This window comes from Ranitomeya imitator, chromosome 3 (assembly GCF_032444005.1).
Source record: "Ranitomeya imitator isolate aRanImi1 chromosome 3, aRanImi1.pri, whole genome shotgun sequence".
NCBI lineage: Eukaryota > Metazoa > Chordata > Amphibia > Anura > Dendrobatidae > Ranitomeya > Ranitomeya imitator.
In genome coordinates this window covers 736,287,485-736,313,638 of record NC_091284.1, presented here as the reverse complement: position 1 = coordinate 736,313,638, position 26,154 = coordinate 736,287,485, and the positions used below count along the sequence as shown (strand labels likewise).

The 26,154-nt window shown below is 43.7% G+C and overlaps 1 protein-coding gene across 2 annotated transcripts in view; it reads left to right on the top strand.

Annotated features, from left to right (window-relative positions):
• The window catches only part of CERS5 (ceramide synthase 5), a 93,685-nt gene that overhangs the window by 13,782 nt on the left and 53,749 nt on the right, over window positions 1–26,154 (top strand). For both annotated transcript variants that reach the window (XM_069758834.1, XM_069758833.1), the window contains exon 2: window positions 13,609–13,714. In XM_069758834.1, the coding sequence (XP_069614935.1) occupies window positions 13,609–13,714 (106 nt within the window). The remainder of the gene's footprint in view (window positions 1–13,608; window positions 13,715–26,154) is intronic.

Genomic DNA, 26,154 nt, shown 5'->3' with positions numbered 1-26,154 from the left:
TCAGTATGTCTTTGGAATGTGGGAGGAAACTGGAGTACCCGGAGGAAACCCACGCAAACACGGAGAGAACATACAAACTCTTTGCAGATGTTGTCCTGGGTGGGATTAGAACCCAGGACCCCAGCACTGCAAGGCTGCTGTGCTAACCACTGCGCCACCGTGCTGCCCTATATATGTCCTTATAATTGATGGGATGTATATGTATGCGTTTTTTTAATGCGTTTTTATAGCGAAAAATCCTGAACGTGCACAGCCTAATAAGATTTCCTTCATGTCTGCTTTACATCAGCACCATTTGTAAAATGTTAGTTTATTTTGTTAGCATTGTAGGACGTTTAAAAATGTAGCAGGAAGTTTTCATTTTTTTCAAGGAAATATTAAAAAAAAATATTTTTTTTTTTGTGTTGGCTGATACAGCAAGTTGTCAGCTATAGTGTACAGCCGACACCTGCTGGATTGTCACCTGTATGGGGAGGCTATTCTCTTATATCTAGGGTCAGTAAATTAAGGAGTTAAAACAGTGTTTATTATTATAGCTGTACAGTGAAGAACCATTTTTCTCCCTGCCCAATGGCTGGGCAAACACCGGCCCGTTCTATGGCTGCTGATGAGCAGGTAATGCCGGCCGCTTGCTCTGTCATCGCCCTGTGTATTTGAATGTACTAGACTTAGCGATGGGTAATTGATACGCCGCCATGTGCAAGCGGACACTCTGCTGCCTGTCTGGGAGACTGACAGACAGAAAACCTTCCAGACGACCTGTTTCTTCACATACGTGCTCCATATTTTCCTCTATAATGCGGTCAGTGTGTGTAGTGCACAGCACACAGATCAATATTAAAGCCTGTACTATCCGGCTCATTTTACCGACCTGAATAGTCCATGCGATAAGAGGCAGCTATTACACCCACAGATGGTTGCACAGAGAGGCTCATCCCCCTCGCAGGTGTAACCACCAAAGCAATGGATCAATTTAAAAAACGGGTGAAATTGATGGAAAACTGATATACAGCGTCTTTGTGATTCATCTGCTTACTATGGATCTCCAAAGACTTCAATGGCCAAGTGTGATCTGCAGAAGGGAAGTGGCACCATGTGCTCTGAGTATATAACAGGCAGAACACATCTGTGGGAATAAAAAAAACAGGCAGAACACGGCTGTGGGAATAAAAAAACAGGCAGAACACGGCTGTGGGAATAAAAAAACAGGCAGAACACGGCTGTGGGAATAAAAAAACAGGCAGAACACGGCTGTGGGAATAAAAAAACAGGCAGAACACATCTGTGGGAATAAAAAAAACAGGCAGAACACATCTGTGGGAATAAAAAAAACAGGCAGAACACATCTGTGGGAATAAAAAAAACAGGCAGAACACGGCTGTGGGAATAAAAAAAACAGGCAGAACACGGCTGTGGGAATAAAAAAACAGGCAGAACACGGCTGTGGGAATAAAAAAAACAGGCAGAACACGGCTGTGGGAATAAAAAAACAGGCAGAACACGGCTGCGGGAATAAAAAAAACAGGCAGAACACGGCTGTGGGAATAAAAAAAACAGGCAGAACACGGCTGTGGGAATAAAAAAAACAGGCAGAACACGGCTGTGGGAGTAAAAAAAACAGGCAGAACACGGCTGTGGGAGTAAAAAAACAGGCAGAACACGGCTGTGGGAATAAAAAAACAGGCAGAACATGGCTGTGGGAATAAAAAAAAACAGGCAGAACACGGCTGTGGGAATGTAGCCTTAGAAGGAGGCACGGCAGTGGAGTCGGAGTCATGGAAATTGAGGAGTCGGAGGTTTGGCTTACCGATGCCACAGTCCTGGAATGAGGTTCATAGAACGGATTAAATCTGGCGTGTATCCGTAATTACGTTGGGGGTGCAGCACCGTGCACGTTCATCCTGTATCTAAGGTGTATATCCTACCTGCCATCACTATTGTGGCACCGTAGATGCCGAACAGGTGGTGGAAGTCGACCCTCAGATCTGTGGATTGGCCCCATTGTCATTCTACCGAGCTATTGATGGTGCTTTGTGCCCAATATGAGCGACAGGCCACTTATCTCCACGTTTCTTATTCTGAATCTTTCTAATACAAGTGAAGACGTTTGGTAAAATCCCTTTCATGTCTGTGGGATGTTACCCTCCTGTGGATTTTAGCTCTGAATTTGCTCTATAAATCCCGTATAATACCGTCATCTGAGCACTTACTAATAATTTCACAGGTTTTCGAGGATGGAAGTTAATCATTCTGATCTCAACCTCAAATACTAACTTCTGATAAAATTGATAAAAAAAATACTTGAATGTTTTTTAAAAAAATAAAAGTACAAAACCAAATGTAGAGATATGGGGAAAAAAAAGGGGCATCTGTACAGCAGAAGCCGATGCCCGCACATGGTCTGGAGGTTGGTCGGAGCAGACAGTGTGTGCTATATGATGTTTGTTGTGCTCCATCAGGAATAATTCCCGGGGGGCTTTTAACATGAGGCTTTCACTATGGCTCAAAGCCTGACACATGGATGTGAAATTTCATCTTGTGATGCTAAGAGCGAGGTGCGGCTGGTGAGGCTTACAGGAAATGGAGTGAAATATTAAGTTTCCAGTGTGCGTCTGTCCTGCTGATTTAGTAGTGGTTTCGGGCTGTGGTTAGATAATGGCATCTCTATGAAATGGGTGTAGATGGCCTTGTATCCGAGCCAGGTTACCTGCGATACTGGCGTGTAGTTGGTTCATCAGCCTTGTTTAGTGTGTAGTTTCTAATGAAATGGCCATATATAGGAGTTTTTTTTTTTTTTTTTTTTTTTTAATGCAGTATTTTTCCTGCCTAGAGATGTTTTGATGTAGATCTTAACATGTTTCCATACCCTCAGTCCTCCTTCACATGTGTTTCTATTTGTATGGGAAATCCTAATAGATAGCGCCACTTGGTTTTTTTGTTTTTTTTTCTTCTAAGTGTAGTAAGTTTAGGTCATGTGCTCACCTGATGTAGGTGTGCTGCCTGAGGCACAACTCTCATTTTGGTTTGGATTCAAAAGTGATAGACTGCAGCTATTCCCGGAGACACGGGGGGCACCGCTCCCAGGAGTTTCCCGCCGTGGAAGAATCAGAAATGAAGACCAGGATCAGCGCCGTCTTTTGTTGCCCCGGTTGATTCTTTCAATGAGCGTTTCAAAATGGAAGATTACACAACGCGTTTCGGCAGCTTACAGCCTTCATCAGGTGTATAATAAAAATATACTTATCCAACATTATATCCTCCACCACCAGGAATGGAAAGGGGAAGGAAAAGGTTTATATACGTGAATATTTAACTCTTTTAAACCCATATTCACACTGTGCACCCTAACCCTGATCCTTCTGGACTTCATGTGGATTACACGTCCTATGTCCTCCAGTCTCCCCGGCATTGCGCTCCTGTGCAGGCGTACTTATCTATGCCCTTACGAGGGTAGGATGCGTCAGCCGCACGAAGCACAGAAGGACGGCGTCAAAATAAGGGAGGCGCAGGACCAAGACAAGCAACACCCATTGGACCGGTCCGCTCGACAGGTGCGTATAATAAAAGCTGTTATTTCTTTTTATGGGACGGATATGCAGCATATTAGAATTCTGTATATGAGGGCTGAAAGGCGGTGGCTGTAGCTCATATGGGACAAAACTTGCTGACAGCTTCCCGTTAAGGTGTATGGCCACCTTTATGTGAGAAGCTTGATGTGGGAGGTTGTGGTCTAAAAACCTTATGTAATGAGGCTCGAGGGGGGTAGAGACATGATTTTTCAAAAAGGAGACTAATGATGGCCTCTAGTGATGAGCGAGTATATGCGTTGCTCGGGTTTTCCTGAGCACGCTCGGGTGACCTCCGAGTATTTATGACTGCTTGGAGATTACGTTTTCATCCCTGCAGCTGAATGATTTACAGCTGCTAGACAGCTTGATTACCTGTGGGGATTCCCAAGCAACCAGGCAACCCCCACATGTACTCAGCCTGGCTAGTAGCTGTAAATCATTCAGCTGCCATGATGAAAACTAAATCTCCGAGCATTAAAAAATACTCGGAGGTCACCTGAGTGTGCTCTGGAAAACCCGAGCAACGAGTACACTCGCTCATTACTAGTCTTTATCCTTCTGACAGTTACTCCAACTGACCCTAACCCCGCTGCCGCCCCTGGTCTATGCTTATGACTGTAGTGGTTGCAGGCATGAACGCTGCAGCCAGTCACAAGGCTCAGCGGTGATGTCTATTTAAATGGTGCAAGACCAAGTAGCCTAGTTATTGGCTGCAGTGGTCAGTACCCGTAATATCAAAGACCAAAGGTAACGATGGAGGGCTTGTGTGGGTAACTGTGACTGCCTTTATTCTACATAAAATAAGCATTTTGGGATTTAAAAAAAATATAGGTGGTGAACCTCCAGAAAAATAAAGGCTCTGTTTTTTTTTTTTTTTGTTTATGTGCCAAATCATTGTCATTCCTGTGACCAGCGCTCACGTTCAATTTCTTCCTGTGGGGTTAAACTACAGTTGCAGTTTACATAAGATAAATTGCATCCATTCTAACCGTCAGATTTTTATCTAGTAGCCTAAATTTGACTTCTTGCTCCATAAAATATTAACCTTCTCAAGTAACTAGGACAGTCTTAGGACATCTGACGTATACAAATAAAATCTTAATTACAAAATAAAAAAGGAATTAAGACCCCCCACCCCCCTTATACTAGTGTATTTTCTGAAAGTAGACACCTGACACATTGTTATAATGCCACGGCACCGCTCACGGGCACCTTCATGAAATTTTGAAAAAAAAAAAATAAAATTCACCTTTTGGCATTTTTTGTTTTGCTGCCTCACAACCCGGAATGCCACTTTTTTTGTTGTTGAGGGTTTGCATTAGTTCATGTAAAGAACATGACTACAACTGTGATCATCTTGGTTTTCTTTTTCTTGTGAAGAAAAAGAAAATAACTGAAAGCTTCAGTATGCATAACTTTTCACCCCCAATGTCAGTACTTTGTCGAGCCTCATTTTTTGGCAATTAAAGCTGCAAATCATTTGGATAAGTCTCCATGAGCTTTCCGCATCTTGCCACTGTGATTTTTGCCCATTTCTCAAGGCAAAACTGCTCCAGCTCCTTCAAGTTAGATGGTTTCCTCTGGTGAACAGCAATCTTCAAGTCTGACTACAGATTCTCAATTGGATTAAGGTATGGACTTTAACATGTTTTTCTCTAGTAACCCCCCACGACAGCACACCTGGATGATGATACCCCTTTCCTAATAGGGACAGGAAATGACAAGAGGTTAAATAACCCCTCCCTCATCCTCCCCTCAGTGTTCTTTCCTGTCCCTACTAGGGATGAAGAGGTCATCCCAGGTGCACTGTGCCGGCAGCGGTCACCGGGGGGAATACAGATAATCTGGCCGGGCAGCTGGGATCAGACTTACGTCCATTCCCTGTCGCTGCTCCCGTCTCCTCCGACTCGGGACTCTTCACCGCCGCCATTCCGCGCCTGCGGGTAAGGTCTGAGGCGTTCTTCGGCTGGAGGCCTCTCAGAGCTCTCCAGCCCTTCTCCTCCTCCGCACCGCGCGCGCGTGTGTGCTTACTTCCGGTCTGAAGCCGGGGGCCGGATATGACGCGCCGGCTGGCTTCTCTGAATCAGGAAGTTCCTCGTGCGTTCCAGCCAGGAACGCTAGGCAGATAGCATGGAAGACGTCGGCGTTCTCCCCCCACGTACTTCCGGACACCGGAGGAGGAGGTCCTCATCCAGGAGGACAGGTGCTGCGTCCGGTCGCCTATATATTCAGGCCCTGGACAGGAAGACATCGCAGGTAGGACCACTGTGTGGTGAAGACTATGGAGATGTCTGCTTCCTCGCGCTCTGCACCTGCAGAACACAGCACCATCCCGGCCCCAGTGAGTAGTCTGGCCCCGGGTGTCCATTCCCTGATGTGGGTTGTAGTCTTATGATTCCTTCTCCCCTTCCTTTTTAGGGGGACAAGGAACCCACATCATGAAGCAAAACAAATACTACCCGCAAATGCGCAGTTTGTATGAAGAAGCTGTCCTCTTCATACAAGAAATCATTGTGCAAAGAATGCACAGACAAAATTATCAGCGAGGAACGGCCATCCCTGATAGAGGAGATTAAAACCTTAATCCAGCAGGAGATTAAAACATCTCTGGCCACTCTTTCCCAGCCTACACCATCTCCTAGTGCCCCTCCTGAGGCTAAGAAAAGGAAACTTAATCCACAGGAGGAAGAGCAGGAGGACTCTCAGGGAGAGACGTCGGACGAACCCCCAGAGGAGGGTGAATTATCCCTGGACTCTGAAACTGTCCAGCAAGAGAGATACTACTTCTCTTCATCTGATATAGAAGAACTCCTTACGGCTGTAAGGAAAACTATGGAGGTTGAGGAAGAGAAGACGGCCCAGTCAGTGCAAGAAGAGATGTTTGGAGGACTTCGTTCTAGGAAGCGTCAGGTGTTTCCTATTCACCAAAACATCCGAGATTTAGTTCTGGACGAGTGGGAATCCCCAGAAAAGAAGCTGACTACTCCAGCGGAAATTAAAGACAGATTTCCTGTGGATGCCGAGACAGCGTCATGCTGGTCAGAAGTCCCAAAAGTGGACGTCCAGATTGCCAGAGTAGCCAAAAAGACCACGCTACCATTCGAGGATGCCTCCCAACTGAGAGACCCTCTGGAACGTAAGATGGACGGACTACTAAGGAAGTCGTGGGAAACGTCAGCATCTTTACTGAACATCAATTCAGTATCCACTTGCGTGGCTAGATCGATGCATCGCTGGCTGGGGCAGCTAGAGGAGCACTTGTCCTCAGGTACTCCGAGAGAAGATATTCTGGCCTCCTTGCCTATCTTCCAGAAAGCAACAGGCTTTTTAGCAGATGCTTCTGCAGAATCCGTGAGAGTGACGGCGAGATCATCCGCACTGTCAAACTCGGTAAGGCGTGCACTCTGGCTAAGATCCTGGTCTGGGGATATGACTTCCAAGATGAGGCTGTGTTCTATTCCTTTTAAAGGAAAGTATATGTTTGGACCAGCCTTGGATGATCTTTTGGAGAAGGCTTCAGACAAGAAAAAGACCTTACCAGAACCTAGAAACCCTAGGAAAAGACCCTTCCGCGCTCAGCAGGAGCATACTCCTCAATACAGAGGAAAGGGTAAGACAGGTCGCTGGAGCTATCCGAAAGGAGGGAAAGACAGGAATCTTTTTCTTTCACAACCCCAAAACCAGAGAAAGCAATGACGCCGTCATAGTGGGGGGTCGGATTTCGAACTTCCTCCCAGTCTGGCAAGAGATCGGGGTGGATCAGAGGACCTTAAGATTGGTCAAAGAGGGGATGAAAATAGAGTTTACATCATACCCCCAAAAAAGAATGAAAACTACAACGTTATCAACACCAAAGCTACAGTCCACCCTGATAACTGGGATAGAAGATCTCTTAATCAACAATGTGATCTCCACAGTCCCAAAAGACGAAAGAAACAAGGGCCATTATTCCAGCCTATTTCTGATAAGGAAACCAAACGGAACCCATCGGATGATAATCAATCTGAAACCGCTGAATCAATATGTAACCTACAGAAGATTCAGAATGGAGTCCGTCAGATCGACAGTACCCTTAATAGGGCAAGACTTCGTCATGGCAGCCATCGACTTACAGGACGCATATTATCACGTCCCAGTCCATCCAACCTATCGGAAATTTCTAAGGTTTGCAGTCACCAGAGGAGAAGTTATAGACCACTTCCAGTTCAATGTCCTCCCATTCGGACTATCATCAGCTCCAAGGATCTTTACAAAGGTCATGTCCGAGGTGATGGCGTACATCAGAAGTCGGCGGATATGCATAATCCCATACCTCGACGACCTCTTGGTAGTGGCCCCCACAGTTCCAATTCTACAGGAACATCTTCAAACAGTCCAGATCCTGTCATCCCTGGGTTGGGTGATAAACCCCAAAAAATCGGATATGGTTCCGTCCACAACAAAGATCTTTTTAGGGGTCTTATTAGACTCCCACAGACAAACCTCTTTCTTGCCCGAACAAAAACGGTCCCTGCTTACATCAAGGATAAGAACATTGCGGGACAAGAAGAGAGTATCTCTAAGATGGGCCATGTCGGTTCTAGGTACCATGACATCTTGCATCCAGATGGTGGCATGGGCTCAAGCCCACACCAGGATACTTCAGACACATATTCTGTCAAGCTGGGACGGATCCCCAGGTTCTCTAGACAAAAAGATCTGGATACCACCGCATGTAAAGTCCTCATTACCATGGTGGCTACAAAAAGAGAACTTAATAAGAGGAGTTCCCTGGTTGCAGGTCCCAGCAGTGACCATAACAGTAGATGCCAGTGGAAAAGGTTGGGGAGCTACGGTAGACCAGCACATATTCCAGGGATTCTGGTCAGCCGAAATGGCACAACAATCCTCGAATTTCAAAGAACTAAAAGCAGTAGAAGTTCTCAAAGCGGCGGTAACTCTTGTACAAAATTCCCACTTAAAAATATACTCAGACAACATGACAACAGTTGCCCACCTTCGCCACCAGGGAAGTACAAGACACGAAGATCTAAAAAGAATATCAGCAAGAATATTTTCGTGGGCCGAAGAACATGTTCTCTCCATATCCGCCCTACACATAAAAGGGGAAATAAACGTACAAGCCGTCTTCCTGAGCAGAACAGAGGTCCATCCAGGAGAATGGAGCCTAAACCCAGAAGTCTTTCAGATACTAGTCAAAAGATGGGGACAGCCAGAAGTGGACTTGTTCGCGAACAGTCTGAACGCAAAGGTAGACCAGTTCTTCTCGCTAGATCCGATGAATCCGGGGTTAGCTGTGGACGCATTGGTCCAGCCATGGACATTCTCGCTAGCATACGCTTTCCCGCCATTGCCGGTCCTACCAAAAGTCTTGCAGAAAATAAGGGCAGAAAAACTCAAGGTGATCCTAGTGGCTCCACTTTGGCCCAAAAGAGGTTGGTTTGGGGCCCTCGTCAGTCTAAAGATAGATGGGCCAATAGCACTTCCACCGGTCAAAGACCTTCTCTACCAGGGGCCAATACTGCATCCAGATCCCGAGAGGCTACACCTAAATGCCTGGCTTCTGAATTCTCAATTCTGAGAACTAGAGGACTATCAAAGAGGGTAATTGAAACATTACAAAAAAGTCGCAAAACGGTTACTAATTCTATTTACCAAAAGATCTGGAAGACGTTCATCACATGGTGTGCTCCTGAGCAACCTAACCCAGATAAACCAAACCTAGCCAAGATCCTGGATTTTCTACAAGATGGGCTGGAGAAGGGTCTCAGACCCAGCACCCTCAAGGTACAAGTGGCAGCCTTGAGCTCTTATTTTGACCAATCTTTAGCCAACCATAGATGGGTAAGAAGATTCATGACGGCGGCATCCCGCATATCTCCAAGACCCATAAATATAGTTCCATCCTGGGACCTGAATATAGTCCTGAAAGGACTTACACTGCCACCATTTGAACCCTTATCTTCCATAACCATGGATAAACTCGCTTGGAAAACCACCTTCCTGGTAGCTATAACAACAGCCAGAAGAGTGGGTGAACTACAAGCCCTGTCAATCAACGAGCCCTACATGAAGATTCTTCAGGACAGGCTTATCCTACGATTAGACCCATCCTTTCTCCCAAAGGTCGTCTCCGATTTCCACAAATCGCAGGAGATAATTCTTCCATCATTCTATCAAGAACCAAAGAATGAGGAAGAGGAACATTTCCATACTTTGGATGTTCGAAGAATGGTACTCTATTATCTTCATGCATCAGAAAAGATTAGAAAAGATCAAAATCTGTTTATTCATCTTCTCGGCCAGAATAAGGGGAAGAAGACTTCCAGATCCACAATTGCAAATTGGATCAAAAGGGCAATCCTGGAGGCTTATCAAATTCAAGGCCTTACACCACCAGGAAAGCTCACAGCCCATTCTACTAGAGCAACAGCTGTCTCCTGGGCCGAGAAAGCCAGTGCTTCCATCGAGCAAATATGCAGAGCGGCTACATGGTCCTCGGTCCATACGTTCTCCAAACATTACAGGCTTGACCTGATGTCAAAAGAAGACTTAGCCTTCGGAGAAAAAGTCCTTAGTGCTGTAGTCCCTCCCTGAAAATTACTCTTGGGTACTGCTCCAGGTGTGCTGTCGTGGGGGGTTACTAGAGAAAATAGAATTATTCTTACCGTTAATTCGGTTTCTAGTAACCCACCACGACAGCAGGAGTAATCCCTCCCTTTGCTTAATATACGTTCTGAAAAGAATAAATATAATTTGAAGCATTCATTCTCCTGTGGTCCTTTATAATAACACTGAGGGGAGGATGAGGGAGGGGTTATTTAACCTCTTGTCATTTCCTGTCCCTATTAGGAAAGGGGTAACATCCTCCAGGTGTGCTGTCGTGGTGGGTTACTAGAAACCGAATTAACGGTAAGAATAATTCTATTTTCTTCTTGAACCACTCGAATGTTGCTTTAGCAGTATGTTTTGGTCGTCGTCTTGTTGGAAGGTGAACCTCCATCCCAGTCTCAAATCACTGATGGACTGAAACAGGTTTTGCTTCATAGTATCCCTGTATTTCACACCATCCATCTTCACATTGCCTTTGACCATTTTTCATGTCCCTCTTGCCGAAAATGGTGTACTTGGGGTGATGAGCTGTGTTGGCGCCAGACATAGCGTTTACCTTGGTGGCCAAAAAGCTCATCTTTTGTCTCATCTGACCACAGCACTGTCCTCCATTCATTTGGGGAGTCTCCCACATGTCTTTTGCAAACTCAAAACGAGCTTTACAATTTTTGTGTATAAGTAAAAACCTATTTTTTTTTTTTTTTTTTTTGCTCACTCTTCCATAAAGGCAACCTCTGAGGAGTGTACGACTTATTGTGGACTAATACTCCAGTCTCTGCTTGGGAACTCTGCAGCTCCCTCAGGGTTACCTTTGGTCTCTGTGCTGCCTCTCTGATTAATGCTCTCCTAGCCCGGGGCTGAGTTTTTTTTGGTGGACCGGCCCTTGGCAGGTTTGTCATCGTACCATGTTCTTCCATTTGATGATAATGGTTTTGATAGTGCTCTGGGATCATCTGAGATTGGGATTTTTTTTTTTTTTTTTATAACCCAACCTTGACTTGTACTTGTCAACAACTTTGTTCCCGACTTGTTTGGAGATCTCCTTGGTCTTTATGGTGCTGTTTGGTTAGTAGCGCCTCTTGCTTAATGGTGTTACAACCTCTGTGGCCTTTCAGGAAAGGTGTGTGGTGACATTGGACGCAGGTGGACGTCCTGTCACTAAGCATGGGACATATGAAAGGAATTGCTTGCAACAAATTTGCAGGGACTTCACAGCAAAAAGGGTGAAAACCTATGCTCATGTTCATTTTTAGTTATTTCATCTCATAAATTTAATTCATGACTATATTTTTCTCACTTCACCAACTTAGACTAATTAGTGCATCACACACAAATCGGATTACCAAAAATTACGCAGGTTGTAAAGTAACAAAATGGGTGAGAAGCCAAAGGGGGTAAATAATTTCACACGCCACTGTGTGTGTGTGTTTTTAGGAAGTTTCGGGTGATAAATATGAACGAATGTAAAGTGGAAGGAAAAAAAAAATGCAAAAATTTGTAAGCCAAAACCAGGAGTGGGTGATAAATGCAGAAGTGGTGACGTTTCTTTTATACTTTTCCTCTAATTGTTCCACTCCTGGTTTTGGCTTACAAATACTGATGTCAAATACTGACCGTGGCCCTAATGCACTGTAATGCATTTTTAGAGTCCCTAAGGTATTAGTGTAGAGAACCCTCCCCCACCCCCAGATATGATTGTGTGTGTAAAAATTCTGGGAGACAGAACTGTTCTCTCTGTTGATGTAGTTTATTTTTGGCAGGGCAAGTTTGTTTTCATTTCACCTTTTGTGCATATGTGACTTCTTGATTACTTTTAATTTTTTTTTTGAGACCACACAAACACCGAGTCTGACGTTTTGATGGCTTTCAGGTTGGATACATTACGTGCTCCTTTTGAGTTTGGGTCATTATGGATAGAATGATGCCAAATATGTATAGTTTTTACTTGTATTTTATCACTTTTTTTTTTTTACAGTAAAACCCACCTTTTATTGAGAAATGTTTGTTGCCATATTGTTAAAGCTGTAACATTTTTTTTTTTCACCTGCCACCCTTCCATTGCTTCACATTGGTTTGGTTTAAAAGGGTTGTTCACTACTTGGACAACCCCTTCAGTTCTTAGGTATTCCCCCTTGTAAAATATCTCCACTCCCCTCCAGTGCTGGCGCTGTTCCTTCTGCTCTTACTTCCTCCAAATGTGTTATTCATCCGTACAGGAGCCAAAGCTTATTGGCCACAGGGATCGTGTGACGAGCTGTATCTCGGCCTGGATCACCGGGATAGAAGCCATCTAGAGGTCATTTTGAAGCTGGTATTCACTGCTGTAGTCACAGCCCAGCCTGAGATGATGTAGGTTACGGTAAAAGTCGGGCGTCTGCAGCTCTCAATTTAACCGATATTTTGGGTCACGACTAGAGCAGGGAATTTCAGCCTAAAAATAAGCCCTGAATCTCTTCTGATTCCGAGATGGAATTTTGTCCGAGATGAATCGCATATGTTCTTGGCCATTGAGTTGCCACCCTGCAAGCAGGGCTGTGAAGTGCGTAAGCCAAGCCTCTGACTCCTCAATTTCCTGGACTCTGACTGCCCAGCCTGCAAGGACGTATGTGATAAGACCATGGCAGGAGAAGGGTTAAGATTGTAGTTTTACTGTAAACTGCTTGCAAGAATGTTCACCATGAATCCTTGTTCTAAACCTATAGAGAAAAGAGAAACTTTGGCACAAATCCATTTTTTGCTCGTTTTCAGTGTATACAGTGAACTTTTAGAGCACTTTACTTAATTTATAATTGCAGGGAAACATACATAATTTAGCCGAGTGCTTGGCATGTATGCTGAGATGTGAAGCCTTGGAATGGAAATGGGTCAGCAAGCTGTATAGCAACTGTACTATAATTGTATAGAAAGGATCTCTCACTAGTTTGAGCCTGTTGAACTGTGAGCTGAGATCTGGAAGTGTTAGTAATGTGTAACTCTTCATCTACTGCATATAGATATAGCAGAGATGAGTTTGGTATAGCTACAAACTCTTCCAGGTCTATATTTTTCCTTCTCACTAACTGCTGTGAGATGAAATGTGGAAGTGTTTGTAATGATACATAACTCAGCTCCGCTGTAGCTCTACACCATAGCTGCAGAGATCAGAGAGGAGGGAGTATTATTTTCTCCCCTGCACAATGCTCCCTGCTTATGATTGCTCATCCTCATGCAGGGGAAGAAGTACACACCCGTAGAGACAAATCTTGTCTCGGAGACCCCCCCGAAGAAGCGCCAGTGAATCGCACGTAAAAATTGTTTTATTCACCTCTGCAGCCACTGTTCCATGATGTGTCCTGTTTAACATTATCAAACAGGAGAAAGATCCATTTTAAGGGTTCATGATTATTATGGTAATATCAGTTTGTGACTAGTTATTTGTCTTTTACAGGTTTCTTGCTACGCCATGTGCACTACGACTAGGCCTCCAGGGCACTGGACCCCGAAAAGCTCAGCCCAATGCCATCCTAGAAAAAGTCTTCATATCCATCACAAAGGTCAGTGAGTGCATCTTGCTCCATGACTAGCTTCTTTCAGCATGCTCCATCGCTTAAAGGGGACTGAATATCGCCCCCCCCAAAAAACGCAAATGTCCTGCAAATATTTGGTTAATCTGCAGGTAAATATCATTAAAACCCTGCGTCGCCAGCTGACTTAAAGTGCTGCTACTTTGGGAAAACAAAATTTTAAGCAGTTTAGTCACAGTGTAACGGTTCAGCGTCACCAGGGCGGTGCAGAGGAGTACGTCCCCGCTCGGTGTACTGGGAGCTGACTTTGAGTGGCAGCTCGCTCTGCAGATACCTGTAGGTGGGCTGTCACTCGAAGTGCTAGGGCACGATTACAGCCGCACTCCCAGTGTACTGACCGGTGACATAATGACTCCCCTGCACTGTCCGGGTGTCTCTGGAAGAGCCGCTACAGAGATTGCACCATGCTTAAAACTTCATGTCATCCGGCTACACAGGGCTCTAATACTTTTTGCCTGCAGATTAATCCTGTATCTGCAGGTAAATGGCGGTTTTGGTGATGTCTGGGTCCTTGTTTGTCTTCTCTAATGAATCTAATATGGAGATAAAGATAGGGATATATATAGCGACACAGAATAACCGTTCAAACCAAGCACAGTCGTTCAGTGCTCTCGGCGTGGCCAAACATTTCAATGCTTTTTCCCACCTACTTATTTTACATCTATCTCTGCCCTTCTCTGCCAGAGCTGTGAATCAAAATCGAGAGGTGGTGGCTGGAGATAGAGGTAGTATAAGTAGGTGGGCAGGTGTGCGGAACGGTTTGGCCACACCAAGGGTGCACTGAGCGCTTGTGCTTGGTTTGAACAGTCATTCTGTGCTTACAGACTGCCTTTAAAAAGTTATTGTCACCTATCCACAGGATTTGCTGATTTCTGGGGTCTGACCACTGGGACCCCCACGGTCACAATAACGACGTTGAAATGGAGCTGTGCCGGCACGTGCATGTCACCACTCCATATATTGTTTGTGGGACTGTCTGAGATAGATGAGTGATGTCCTCTGCTTTTTCTGGTTGTCTCATTGACAATGAATGTAACGGAGGTCGAGCATGCACGTTCCCCCTCTATCCAAGACTGTTGCAGATTCTGGTTCTTTGTGTTCTAGACAGGGGTGTAACTACAACAGGTGCAGGGGTTGCAATCGCACCCGGGCCCTGGAGCCTAGGGGGCCTTAAAAGTCCCTTTGGCCTATAGAAAAAGACTATTGCTATTAAAGATTTAAAATATTTGGGGGCCTCATTGGAGCTTTCGCATCGGGGCCAATGAGTTTCAAGTTACGCCACTGTTTCCAGAGCCAAAATGTCAGTATCTCTGGGGTTAGTTACAGAAAATCTACTGATTTTGTGAATAACCCTTCAATGTAATGTAGCATTTTTTTATTTTTCATTCTACAACACCAATAAATTCTGTAGTGCCATACGGATCATTGCTTCACCCTCAGTCCCTGTGGGACTCTTGATATCTTTCTCTTAGGCCCAAAGATTCGGGCCATTGCACATATTTCCCGTGCTTGGCACCCGTTGCCTCACTGCTGCCCATTGCTTGCGCCACCCATATGTGCTGTTGGCACAGGTTGCAGAAGTAGTGACTGGCATTTACTTCTTTATATGAATGAGTTAAAGATTGCCAAGCTGAAAATAAACAATGGGATTTTTCTATGAAGCACCTGATTTATGAGGATCCATAAATTACACATGTACATGTCTTTACCTGCAGGCTGATGCCTCGTGCCTCCTGCCATTAATCAATCCACGTTTTCTAATTATTGCACGTCTAAAAGGTTTATTTAAAAATGGATTCCTTCCAATAACGACTATACGAGCGGAAATATCTGGACAGTGCTGCTTCGCTGCCTCTGCAGAACAAAAGATGTCGGCACACGGCCCATCGGTGTTATCGAAAACTTATCCGACTGCTTTATAAACGTGCTGAATCTGGGCACCTCATCGTTGGGTGGGCTAGATGTCACAGGTGTCTGACAACCGCTCCAATATGTCCATTGCATCTTTCTGGCAGAAACTTCCTTTTTCAAGCAGAAGGCGCTCTAGGTGTCATTCATTTTTGTCTGCAGTTTTGTACACTTGCTTTATTTTAGTGTTTTTTGCTAACTTACTGAATACCTTTTGACTTTCTTTTTCCTTTTTTTTTTTTTTTTTCCTACGTTTTTTTTTTTATATATTTTTTTTCTTCAAAAGCCATAAAACATTGAAGAAAAAGGCTAGATATTATTGAAGCAAAAGCCTTATGCAAGCCATACACTTTAGGCAAAGTTCAAAATGTTGTCAGTGTCTGATGGTGACATCCAGACTGTCCACCAATAGATGGATCAGGGAAGATTTGACCACGTGTTTATTAGAGGCACGGCTAACCCCGAACTTATGTATATGGCTAGAGTTATCATCGTTGCCTGGCCACCTTGACTGGAAATCGCCGACAAGTTAAGACCAACGCCAGCCATGTACAGTAGATAGTGGTCAGTGAGCTAAAAGGGAGAAGGTGGGGGGAAAAACCTTGAGTGATTAAATCAAGAAGGAAATATCTTTTCTATAGAAATAAAATGAACATTTTTATTCGGTGCAGTAGTGCATTAAAAAAGACATGGATCTTGGTCACCACAACCTGGGATGGAGAACCCAATCATAATCACAGTATATGTATCACCCTGGAGTGGACAGGTTTCTAATAGAGGTCACAAGACTCCATAAAGTGCCACACAGATTTAACACACAACGTTAAGAGGAAGAATAAAAAACGCACAAGTCATACATAGATGTACAGAGACGGTATGAAAAGAAAAAAGGAATGTTAACCACGAAAAAGATAAACCATAACAAATAGAAAAATCAATGAAACTTGGTTATATTGTAGAATAAGATCTTGTCGTAGATTCTAACCGTGGGAGACTCTGGTCTGTAACTTGAAAATCCAGAAAGATTCGCGGTTCACCAATTTTGGCCTCAAGTCGCCTCCTCATATAATAATAATAATATCTTTATTTTTATATAGCGCTAACATATTCCGCAGAGCTTTACAGTTTTGCACACATTATCACTGTCCCCAATGGGGCTCACAATCTAAATTCCCTATCAGTATGTCTTTAGAATGTGGGAGGAAACCGGAGTACCCGGAGGAAACCCACGCAAACACGGGGAGAACATACAAACTCCTTGCAGATGTTGTCCAAGGTGGGATTAGAACCCAGGACTCCAGCGCTGCAAGGCTGCAGTGCTATCCACTGAGCCACCGTCTGTAAAAAAAAAATTTTTAATGTGCTACTGTACCGAATAAAAAATGTTTCATATTTTTTTTTATAAAAAGATATTTTCCTTCTTGATTTCATCACTGGAGGTTTTTTTTCCCCCCACCTTCTCCCTATTTGCTGATGTCCAAGACGGAAACGACTCCGGGAGGTGTTACTTCATCCAGCAAGGTGCTGAAACACATGGTGAGCTGACGATTTCCATCTATTGCTTCTCTCAGTGAGCTAGGAGCAGCTGCCAGACATCTTCTTTCTGGTCTTGTGGAAAAACAAATTGCCAGAGGTGTGGAACGTCTTCTATGTTGACATGAGATCTTGTGTTTCATGGTGTGCTAAAAAGGGGTTTGTGCCAAATTGGTAAGTTGTCACTTCAGGCTACCACCCGTAGTGCAGGAGGTAATTATTGATTGCTGGCCTGACCATTGGGCTTTCACCAAATCTGAGAACACAGCGGATCTTGAATGGAGCGGAGGTCAAGCATGCTCACCGTCACCCAATTTGTTTCCATGGGAGGGCCTGTGCGGGCTTGACCTCCCACTTTATTCTCGGATTAGGTAGAGGCCCATCGGTTGGATCCCCTGCTATTAATAATTTACCTCCTATCCTAACGAGGGTATTCTAAGGTGATACCTTCCTACTAAGTTGAGAAGATATGTGAATAATATTAAGGTGTCGTAAGTGTGAACACGTAGGGCTTCATAGACCATGTGTGGTTGTACGTGGGCTTCTTTCCAATAGAGACTATCTAGCCCGTTCTGTTCACCCCTGACTTCCCACACGCCTTGTATCCCAGACCTGCGAGGAGACAACACGGTGGCTCTTCTGGAATGTGTTTGACTGTATAAAAAGTATGATGTATCCAAGCACACACACGTGAAATATATTATCTGTGTTATCAGTTAGTCCATCACCATTTTTGTGCCTTTGGGTTTTCTTTTGGTGTTGCCTTTATACTTATTCTAATAAACGTTCTTTTTTTAAGGGTTATATATTCAAACTTCTCAACTTGACCCAAACCCTCAATTATGGGATTACTGCCCGTCTGTGGTCCATAGTACAGATCTGTTATGAGGACAGAGTTCGCTTTCCTAGATGACCGTGTCCTGTGAGACATTGGCACTTGAGTGTGAAATGACGGAGCGGAATCAGGGCGACCTTTCCCACCTGGTCCTGTGGGCAATAAGATTTATCGGCTTGCATTGCACCTTGTACTCTATCATGTGGATATAGTGCCTTGTGCGGTTTGTTTTCCTCTCCTTCTTTCTCCATTTTGCATTCTGTAGCTCTTTAATACAAACAGATTATGTAACTAATACAAATTAAAGATGAAATCTAAGAGTATGTGCATACGTTTTTTTCACCCTGCTGAGTTTTTGAAGAGCAAGACTCTTCACGAAAATGCTGGCGTTTCCCCCTCCTGAAAATCTTTGAGCATTTTTATTGTACAATTTTTTTTTTTGACTGACCTATTTTTAAAGCATTTTTTCAGAGTTTTTGGTGCGTCCTGAATCCTTTAAAAATGTAACAGCAAGTAATGTTAGAATACTTTCTTTTGAGCATTTAGTTTGCGCTCTTTAAGGCAGTTTTCCAAGCAGACCCACTTGAAGGAAAGCCGTCTTATGCACATACCCTTACAAATTGATTATCGTGAGTTCCTTTAAGTCTAGTGTTTTTTTTTTCCTCAGTTTTGGTTTTGTTTAGCCTTTTTTTGCTGCTAGAGTAGTCCTGAATTATTTGGCCCCATTTTGTGTGATATGTGTGTGAACAGGGCCTTTTGTTTCTGAGGAGTCAGTCTAGATTGTGCATGCATGTGGGGGAAATACTTTTCACAAGTAAATTGCCTCCATCTTGGCCCCTGTTTATTCTTAGAGTGGAGATTTTCTAATTGAGGGCTGAGTAATTAGAACAATGGTTGGATTAGACTTCTGTTTAATGGGGTTTTCTCATCCTCACAAACGGGTAAAATTACAAATTTCTCTGACCCCGTGTCAGTACATCACCTGTGGCCATATCTTTGCTTACATGAAGACAATGCTGTAAATGGCATTAGCGAGAACATCTCCATTCATCTCTTGCTTATTCCCTCCTCATTATCCATATGGTCTGTAGACAGAGTAAACACGCGTAGTCTGTATACCGCTGCCGTATACTGGAGCAGTCGGTGTCATATTCCTAGGCATAGTCAGACGGGCAGATGTGCTCATTGTCGTGCATCAGATAAATCTCGAGGCTTTGTCCTGCCGTGAATAGGACTATGTAACCCAATAACAGCGGGATGTGATTGATCTCTCTGGACTGGATAACACTTCCGTAATGGGTTATTTTGGGAGTGTGATCTTCCTGACCAATGTGACCACCCCTACCCTCAGAAGCCCAGGACCTCTTACTTTACACTGGTGTCGGCTGAATGAGTTCAGCCAATGGTGTAATGTGTGTGGGGGCACTGGCTGACTGGTTGTTGTAATTTGCCCAAGTCCAATTTCGGATTGCCAGTTACATTGTTCAGCCAGGGGTAAGCCGACAGCCGGTGTCAGATGGCGGCTCTCTCATAGAGCGCTCCTGTGTATGGAAGAGTCGGCTGAGATGGCTGTTGGCCGAACAACTAGCCAAAACCTTGTTCAGCGGACAGCCAACTAATGTGTGTTGGCAACCTGTGAGATGGCCGTCTGTTGATCGAGCGGTCTCTCCGGCTTCCAACCCCCCCCACACCGCCAATAAACAAGAGCATTCGGCCGAGTGTTCATGTGTTTTTTTTTTTTTTGCAAATGGTGAGGAGGAAGCTGCTGTGAGACTCCTCTGGCAACGTGTATCTACCCCTGAAGATGAAATTCTATCTGCCCAATCCTTGTTTCCCCCTCGTGTTGTTTCAGGTGGGCCATACACACCAGCTGGCCGGCCGGCCCCATCTAACACATATGGGGGCCTGTAGTTATTAGGTGAAGAGCTGTATTACGTGGGCAAAGAGGAAACCACCAGATAGTGGCATCACCCTGCGGTCACTGCGGGTTTGGTTATAAATCGCATACCGTTTATGCACAGTACTGCCCAGTGAATGTGGGTACCTCCCATGGTACTGGTAACCAGTATTAAAGGGGTTGTTAAAGAAAGTGTATTAATAGCAGAAAGTATAGTAAAGCCAAGAATACAAACATGACTCTCTCATTAGTCTGCTCTGCTGTCCACTGCCGGCCTTTCTTTCCCTAGAGCAGTAACCTTCAGAGCATGTTGGCCGGTGATTGGTGTGAGTGACCACGGTGGGCACATCAGCAGTTCAGTAAAATAACTAGATGTTTTGTTTTTTTCTTCTACAATGAATGAGAACTTTATAGAATGTATTCTTGTGGACTTGACCAGGATGGTCAGAGACCAATAATGTTTCTGGCTTGGTCTGCTGATCCTAGTCATCACATGACCTCTGTCCTCCTCCTCACTATTTACACTGTGCGACTCTTTAACACCTTAGTGACCGCCAATACGCCTTTTAACTGACCTGAGATATAAGAGACTTATATCCCCATACAGGTGACAATCCAGTAGCTGTCAGCTGTCCACGATAGCTGACAACTTGCTGCATCAGCCACGATCAGTGTTTGCACCATCCAAATCTATTTAACCCCTTAGATGCTGCTGTAAATAGTGACTACATCATTATAAACGGTTAACAGACTGTGGGGGCTTCCTCTTTATCCCAATTGGTGGTCTCAGATCATGATTGCGTGGTCCTGATGTTTGTCATGGAAATTCATGACCAAATAGTGGCCTTAGAGTCTGTCGGCTGTAGTAACCTGTTCAGAAGTTAGTGACATTTAGGTGATAAAAATACACATTTTCATTTTTCTCATGCCACTTTGCATTAATTCCTGAAAATCACCCGAAGGGTTAACAAACAACCTGACTGCAGTTTTCAATATGTCAGGGGGTGCTGTTTTTAAAATGGTATCACTTGTGGGGATTTCCCTATATATAGGACCCCCAAATTCACTTCAAACATGGATAGGTCCCTAAAAATATACATTTTGTAAATTTCCTTGAAAAAAATTTAAATTGTTGCTACATTTTTAATCCTCCTAAAATGCTCACAAAATAAAATAACATTTTGCAAATGGTGCTGATGTAAAGCAGACATGTGGGAAATATTATTTATTAATGTTTTGCTGTGGTATCACTATTGGGATTATAGGGATAATCATTCAAAGTTTGAAAATTGCTAATTTTGTAACATTTTTTTCAAATTTCTGATATTTTTTATAAATAAACATAAAGCATATCAACCTAAATTTACCATTATCATAAAGTATAATGTGTCACGAAAAAACAATCTCAAAATCACTGGGCTTTGTTGAAGCATTGCAGAGTTATTACCACATAAAGTGACACTGGTCAGATTTCAAAAATTTGGCTCTGTCACTAAGGGGTTAAACTTTTCCTGGTATGTTTGAAGCCCCCTTTTTCTCACTTGCTTTACGCTGTATGAATTAACTCAATTGGTTTTTTAGGAAAATCTTATATTTTTATAGAAGACCTTACATCAAATGTTTCATGTTGAACTAGACACACAATATAAAATTGCCTGTGGAGTGGAATAGTATATGTGTATGCGTGCGTGCGTGCGTGTGTGTGTGTGTATGTATGTGTGTAGGTACAGTACAGACCAAAAGTTTGGACACACCTCATTTAAAGATTTTTCTGTATTTTCATGACTCTGAAAATTGTAAATTCACACTGAAGGCATCAAAACTATGAATTAACACATGTGGAATTATATACTTAACAAAAAAGTGTGAAACAACTAAAAATGTCTTTCAAAGTAACCACCTTTTGCTTTGACTGTTTTGCACACTCTTAGCATTCTCTTGATGAGCTTCAAGAGGTAGTCACCGGGAAAGGTTTTCACTTCACAGGTGTGCCCTGTCAGGTTTAATAAGTGGGATTTCTTGCCTTATAAATGGGGTTGGGACATCAGTTGTGTTGAGAACAAGTCTGGTGGATACACAGCTGATAGTCCTCCTGAATAGACTGTTAGCTGCTTTTTTCTTGCCATAATACAAATTCTAAGTAAAGAAAAACGAGTGGGCATCGTTACTTTAACCCTTTCACGACATGCGCAGTAATAGTACGGCGCATGTCGTGTCTCCCCCTTTGATGTGGGCTCCGGCGGTGAGCCCACATCAAAGTCGCGACGTGTTTTGCACAGCTGACATGTGTGCGCAATAGCGGCGGGTGAAATCGCTATTCACCCGCCGCTATTAACCTGTTAAATGCTGCTGTCAAACGCAGACAGCGGCATTTAACCGGCGCCTAAGGCCGGGCGGCCGGAAATGATGTCATCGCCGACCCCCGTCACATGATCAGGGGTCGGCGATGCATCAGGAAGGTAACCATAGAGGTCCTTGAGACCTCTATGGTTACTAATGCAGGCCTGCTGTGAGAGCCCCCCTGTGGTCGGCGCTCACAGCACACCTGCATTTCTGCTACCTGCAGCACACCTGCATTTCTGATGATCGCTTCTATGAAGCAGAGCCGATCAGGCTATGCCAGCTATTGAAGCATGGCACAAGTAAAAAAAAAAAAAAAAAAATGTTTTTAAAAATATGAAAAAAATATAAAAGTTTAAATCACCCCCTTTTCACCCCATCCTAAATAAAACAATAAAAAAAAAAAAACCTACACGTATTTGGTATCGCCGCGTTCAGAATTGCCCGATCTATCAATAAAAAAAAAAAAGGATTAACCTGATCGCTAAACAGCATAGCGAGAAAAAAATCAGAAACGCCAGAATTACGTTTTTTTGGTCGCCGCGACATTGCATTAAAATGCAATAACGGGCGATCAAAAGAACGTATCTGCACTGAAATGGTATCATTAAAAACGTCAGCTCGGCACGCAAAAAATAAGCCCTCACCTGACCCCAGATCACGAAAAATGGAGACGCTTCGGGTATCGGAAAATGGCACTTTTTTTTTGTTGTTGTTTTTTTAAGCAAAGTTTGGAATTTTTTTTCACCACTTGGATAAAAAATAACCTAGACATGTTAGATGTCTATGAACTCGTAATGACCTAGAGAATCACAATGGCAGGTTAGTTTTAGCATTTAATGAACCTAGCATAAAAGCCAAACAAAAAGCAAGTGTGGGATTGCACTTTTTTTGCAATTTCACCGCACTTGGAATTTTTCCCCGTTTTCTAGTAAAAGACATGGTAAAACCAATGGTGTTGTTCAAAAGTACAACTTGTCCCGCAAAAAATAAGCCCTCACATGACCATATTGACGGAAAAATAAAAAAGTTATGGCTCTGGGAAGGAGGGAAGTGAAAAATGAAAACGCAAAAACGAAAAAGGGCCGCGACTTGAAGGGGTTAAGAAATGAAGGTCAGTCAGTCAGAAAAATTGGGAAAACTTTGAAAGTGTCCCCAAGTGCAGTGGCAAAAACCATCTAGTGCTACAAAGAAACTGGCTCACATGAGGACCGCCCCAGGAAAGGAAGACCAAGAGTCACCTCTGCTTCTGAGGATAAGTTTATCCGAGTCGCCAGCCTCAGAAATCACAGGTTAACAGCAGCTCAGATTAGAGACCTGGTCAATGCTACACAGAGTTCTAGCAGCAGACACCTCTCTACAACAATTGTTAAGAGGAGACTTTGTGCAGCAGGCCTTCATGGTAAAATGGCTGCTAGGAAACCACTGCTAAGGACAGGCAACAAGCAGGAGAGACTTGTTTGGGCTAAAGAACACAAGGAATGGACATTAGACCAGTGGAAATCTGTGCTTTGGTCTGATGAGTCCAAATTTGAGATCTTTGGTTCCAACCATCGTGTCTTTGTGGTGACACTGTTGGGGATTTATTCAAAATTGAAGGCATACTGAACCAGTATGGCTACCACAGCATCTTGCAGCGGCATGCTATTCCATCCGGTTTGCATTTAGTTGGACCATCATTTATTTTTCAACAGGACAATGACCCCAAACACATCTCCAGGCTGTGTAAAGGCTATTTGACCAAGAGAGAGTGATGGGGTGCTATGCCAGATGACCTGGCCTCCAGTCACCGGACCTGAACCAATCAAGATGGTTTGGGGTGAGCTGGACCGCAGAGGGAAGGCAAAAGGGCCAACAAGTGCCAAGCATCTCTGGGAACTCCTTCAGGATTGTTGGAAGACCATTCCCGGTGACTACCTCTTGAAGCTCATCAAGAGAATGCCAAGAGTGTGCAAAGCAGTCATCAAAACAAAAGGTGGCTACTTTGAAGAACCTAGAATATAAGACATAATTTCAATTGTTTCACACTTTTTTTAAAGGGACTCTGTCACCTGAATTTGGAGGGAACAATCTTCAGCCATGGAGGCGGGGTTTTCGGGTGTTTGATTCACCCTTTCCTTTCCTGCTGGCTGCATGCTGGCTGCAATATTGGATTGAAGTTCATTCTCTGTCCTCTGTAGTACACGCCTGCGCAAGGCAATCTTGGGTTGTGCAGGCGTGTACTATTGAGGACAGAGAATGAACTTCAATCCAATATTGCAGCCAGCATGCAGCCAGTGGGTAAGGAAAGGGTGAATCAAACACCTGAAAACCCCGCCTCTATGGCTGAAGATTGTTCCCTCCAAATTCAGGTGACAGTCCCTTTAAGTATATAATTCCACATGTGTTATTTCATAGTTTTGATGCTTTCAGTGTGAATGTACAATTTTCATAGTCATGAAAATACAGAAAAATGTTTAAATGAGGTGTGTCCAAACTTTTGGTCTGTACTGTATGTGTGTGTATAATTAAAATATATATATATTATACTAGCTGAAGAGCCCGGCGTTGCCTGGGCATAGTACCGTAAATATCTGCTGTTATAGCACCTCACTTCTCTTATTTTCCCATCACGCGCCTCATTTTCTCCGTCACATCTTTCATTTTCCCTCTCACATCTCTCATTTTCTCCCTCACACCTCTCATTTTCCCCTCACTCCTCTCATTCCCCCCTAACACTTGTCATTTCGACCTCACATCTGTCATTTTCCGATCACTCCACTATTTTCCCTCACTCCTCTCATTTTGCACTCACACCTTTTCATTTTCACCTCACACCTCTCATTTTCACCTCAGTATATACATGTTTGTCATCTCCCTTACAGGTGTATTATATATATATCATCTCCTGTATGTCATCTCCCCTGTATATAGTATATACCTGTATGTCATCTCCCCTGTATATAGCATATACCTGTATGTCATCTCCTCCTATATATAACATATACCTGTATGTCATCTCCTCCTATATATAGCATATACCTGTATGTCATCTCCTCCTATATATAGCATATACCTGTAGGTCATCTGCTCCTGTGTATAGTATATACCTGTGTGTTATCTCCCCTGTACATAGTATATATCTGTATGTCATCTCCTCCTGTATTAGACCTTGTTCACACGTTATTTGGTCATTATTTTTACCTCAGTATTTGTAAGCTAAATTGGCAGCCTGATAAATCCCCAGCCAACAGGAAGCCCTCCCCCTGGCAGTATATATTAGCTCACACATACACATAATAGACAGGTCATGTGACTGACAGCTGCCGTATTTCCTATATGGTACATTTGTTGCTCTTGTAGTTTGTCTGCTTATTAATCAGATTTTTATTTTTGAAGGATAATACCAGACTTGTGTGTGTTTTAGGGCGAGTTTCGTGTGTCAAGTTGTGTGTGAGTTGCGTGTGGCGACATGCATGTAGCGACTTTTGTGAGATGGGTTTTGTGTGGCGACATGCGTGTAGCAACTTTTTGTGTGTCAAGTTGCATGTGACAGGTTAGTGTAGCAAGTTGTGTGGAGCAAGTTTTGCGCATGGCGAGTTTTACGCGTGGCGAGTTTTGTGTGGTGCGTTTTGAGTGAGTGTAAGTTTTGTGTGAGGCAACTTTTGCATGTGTTGCAACTTTTGTGCATGTGGCAATTTTTCCGCGGGTGCAAGTTTTGCGTGTGGCGAGTTTTCCCATGAGGTGAGTTTTGCACGTGTGGCGAGTTTTGCGTGAGCCTAGTTTTGCATGTGGCGAGTATTACGCGTAGCGAGTATTGAGCTGCGACTTTTGTGTTTCGACTTTTATGTGGCGAGGTTGGTGTATGTGTGCTGAAATATGTGCTGAGGGTGGTATGTGTTCAAGCACGTGGTAGTG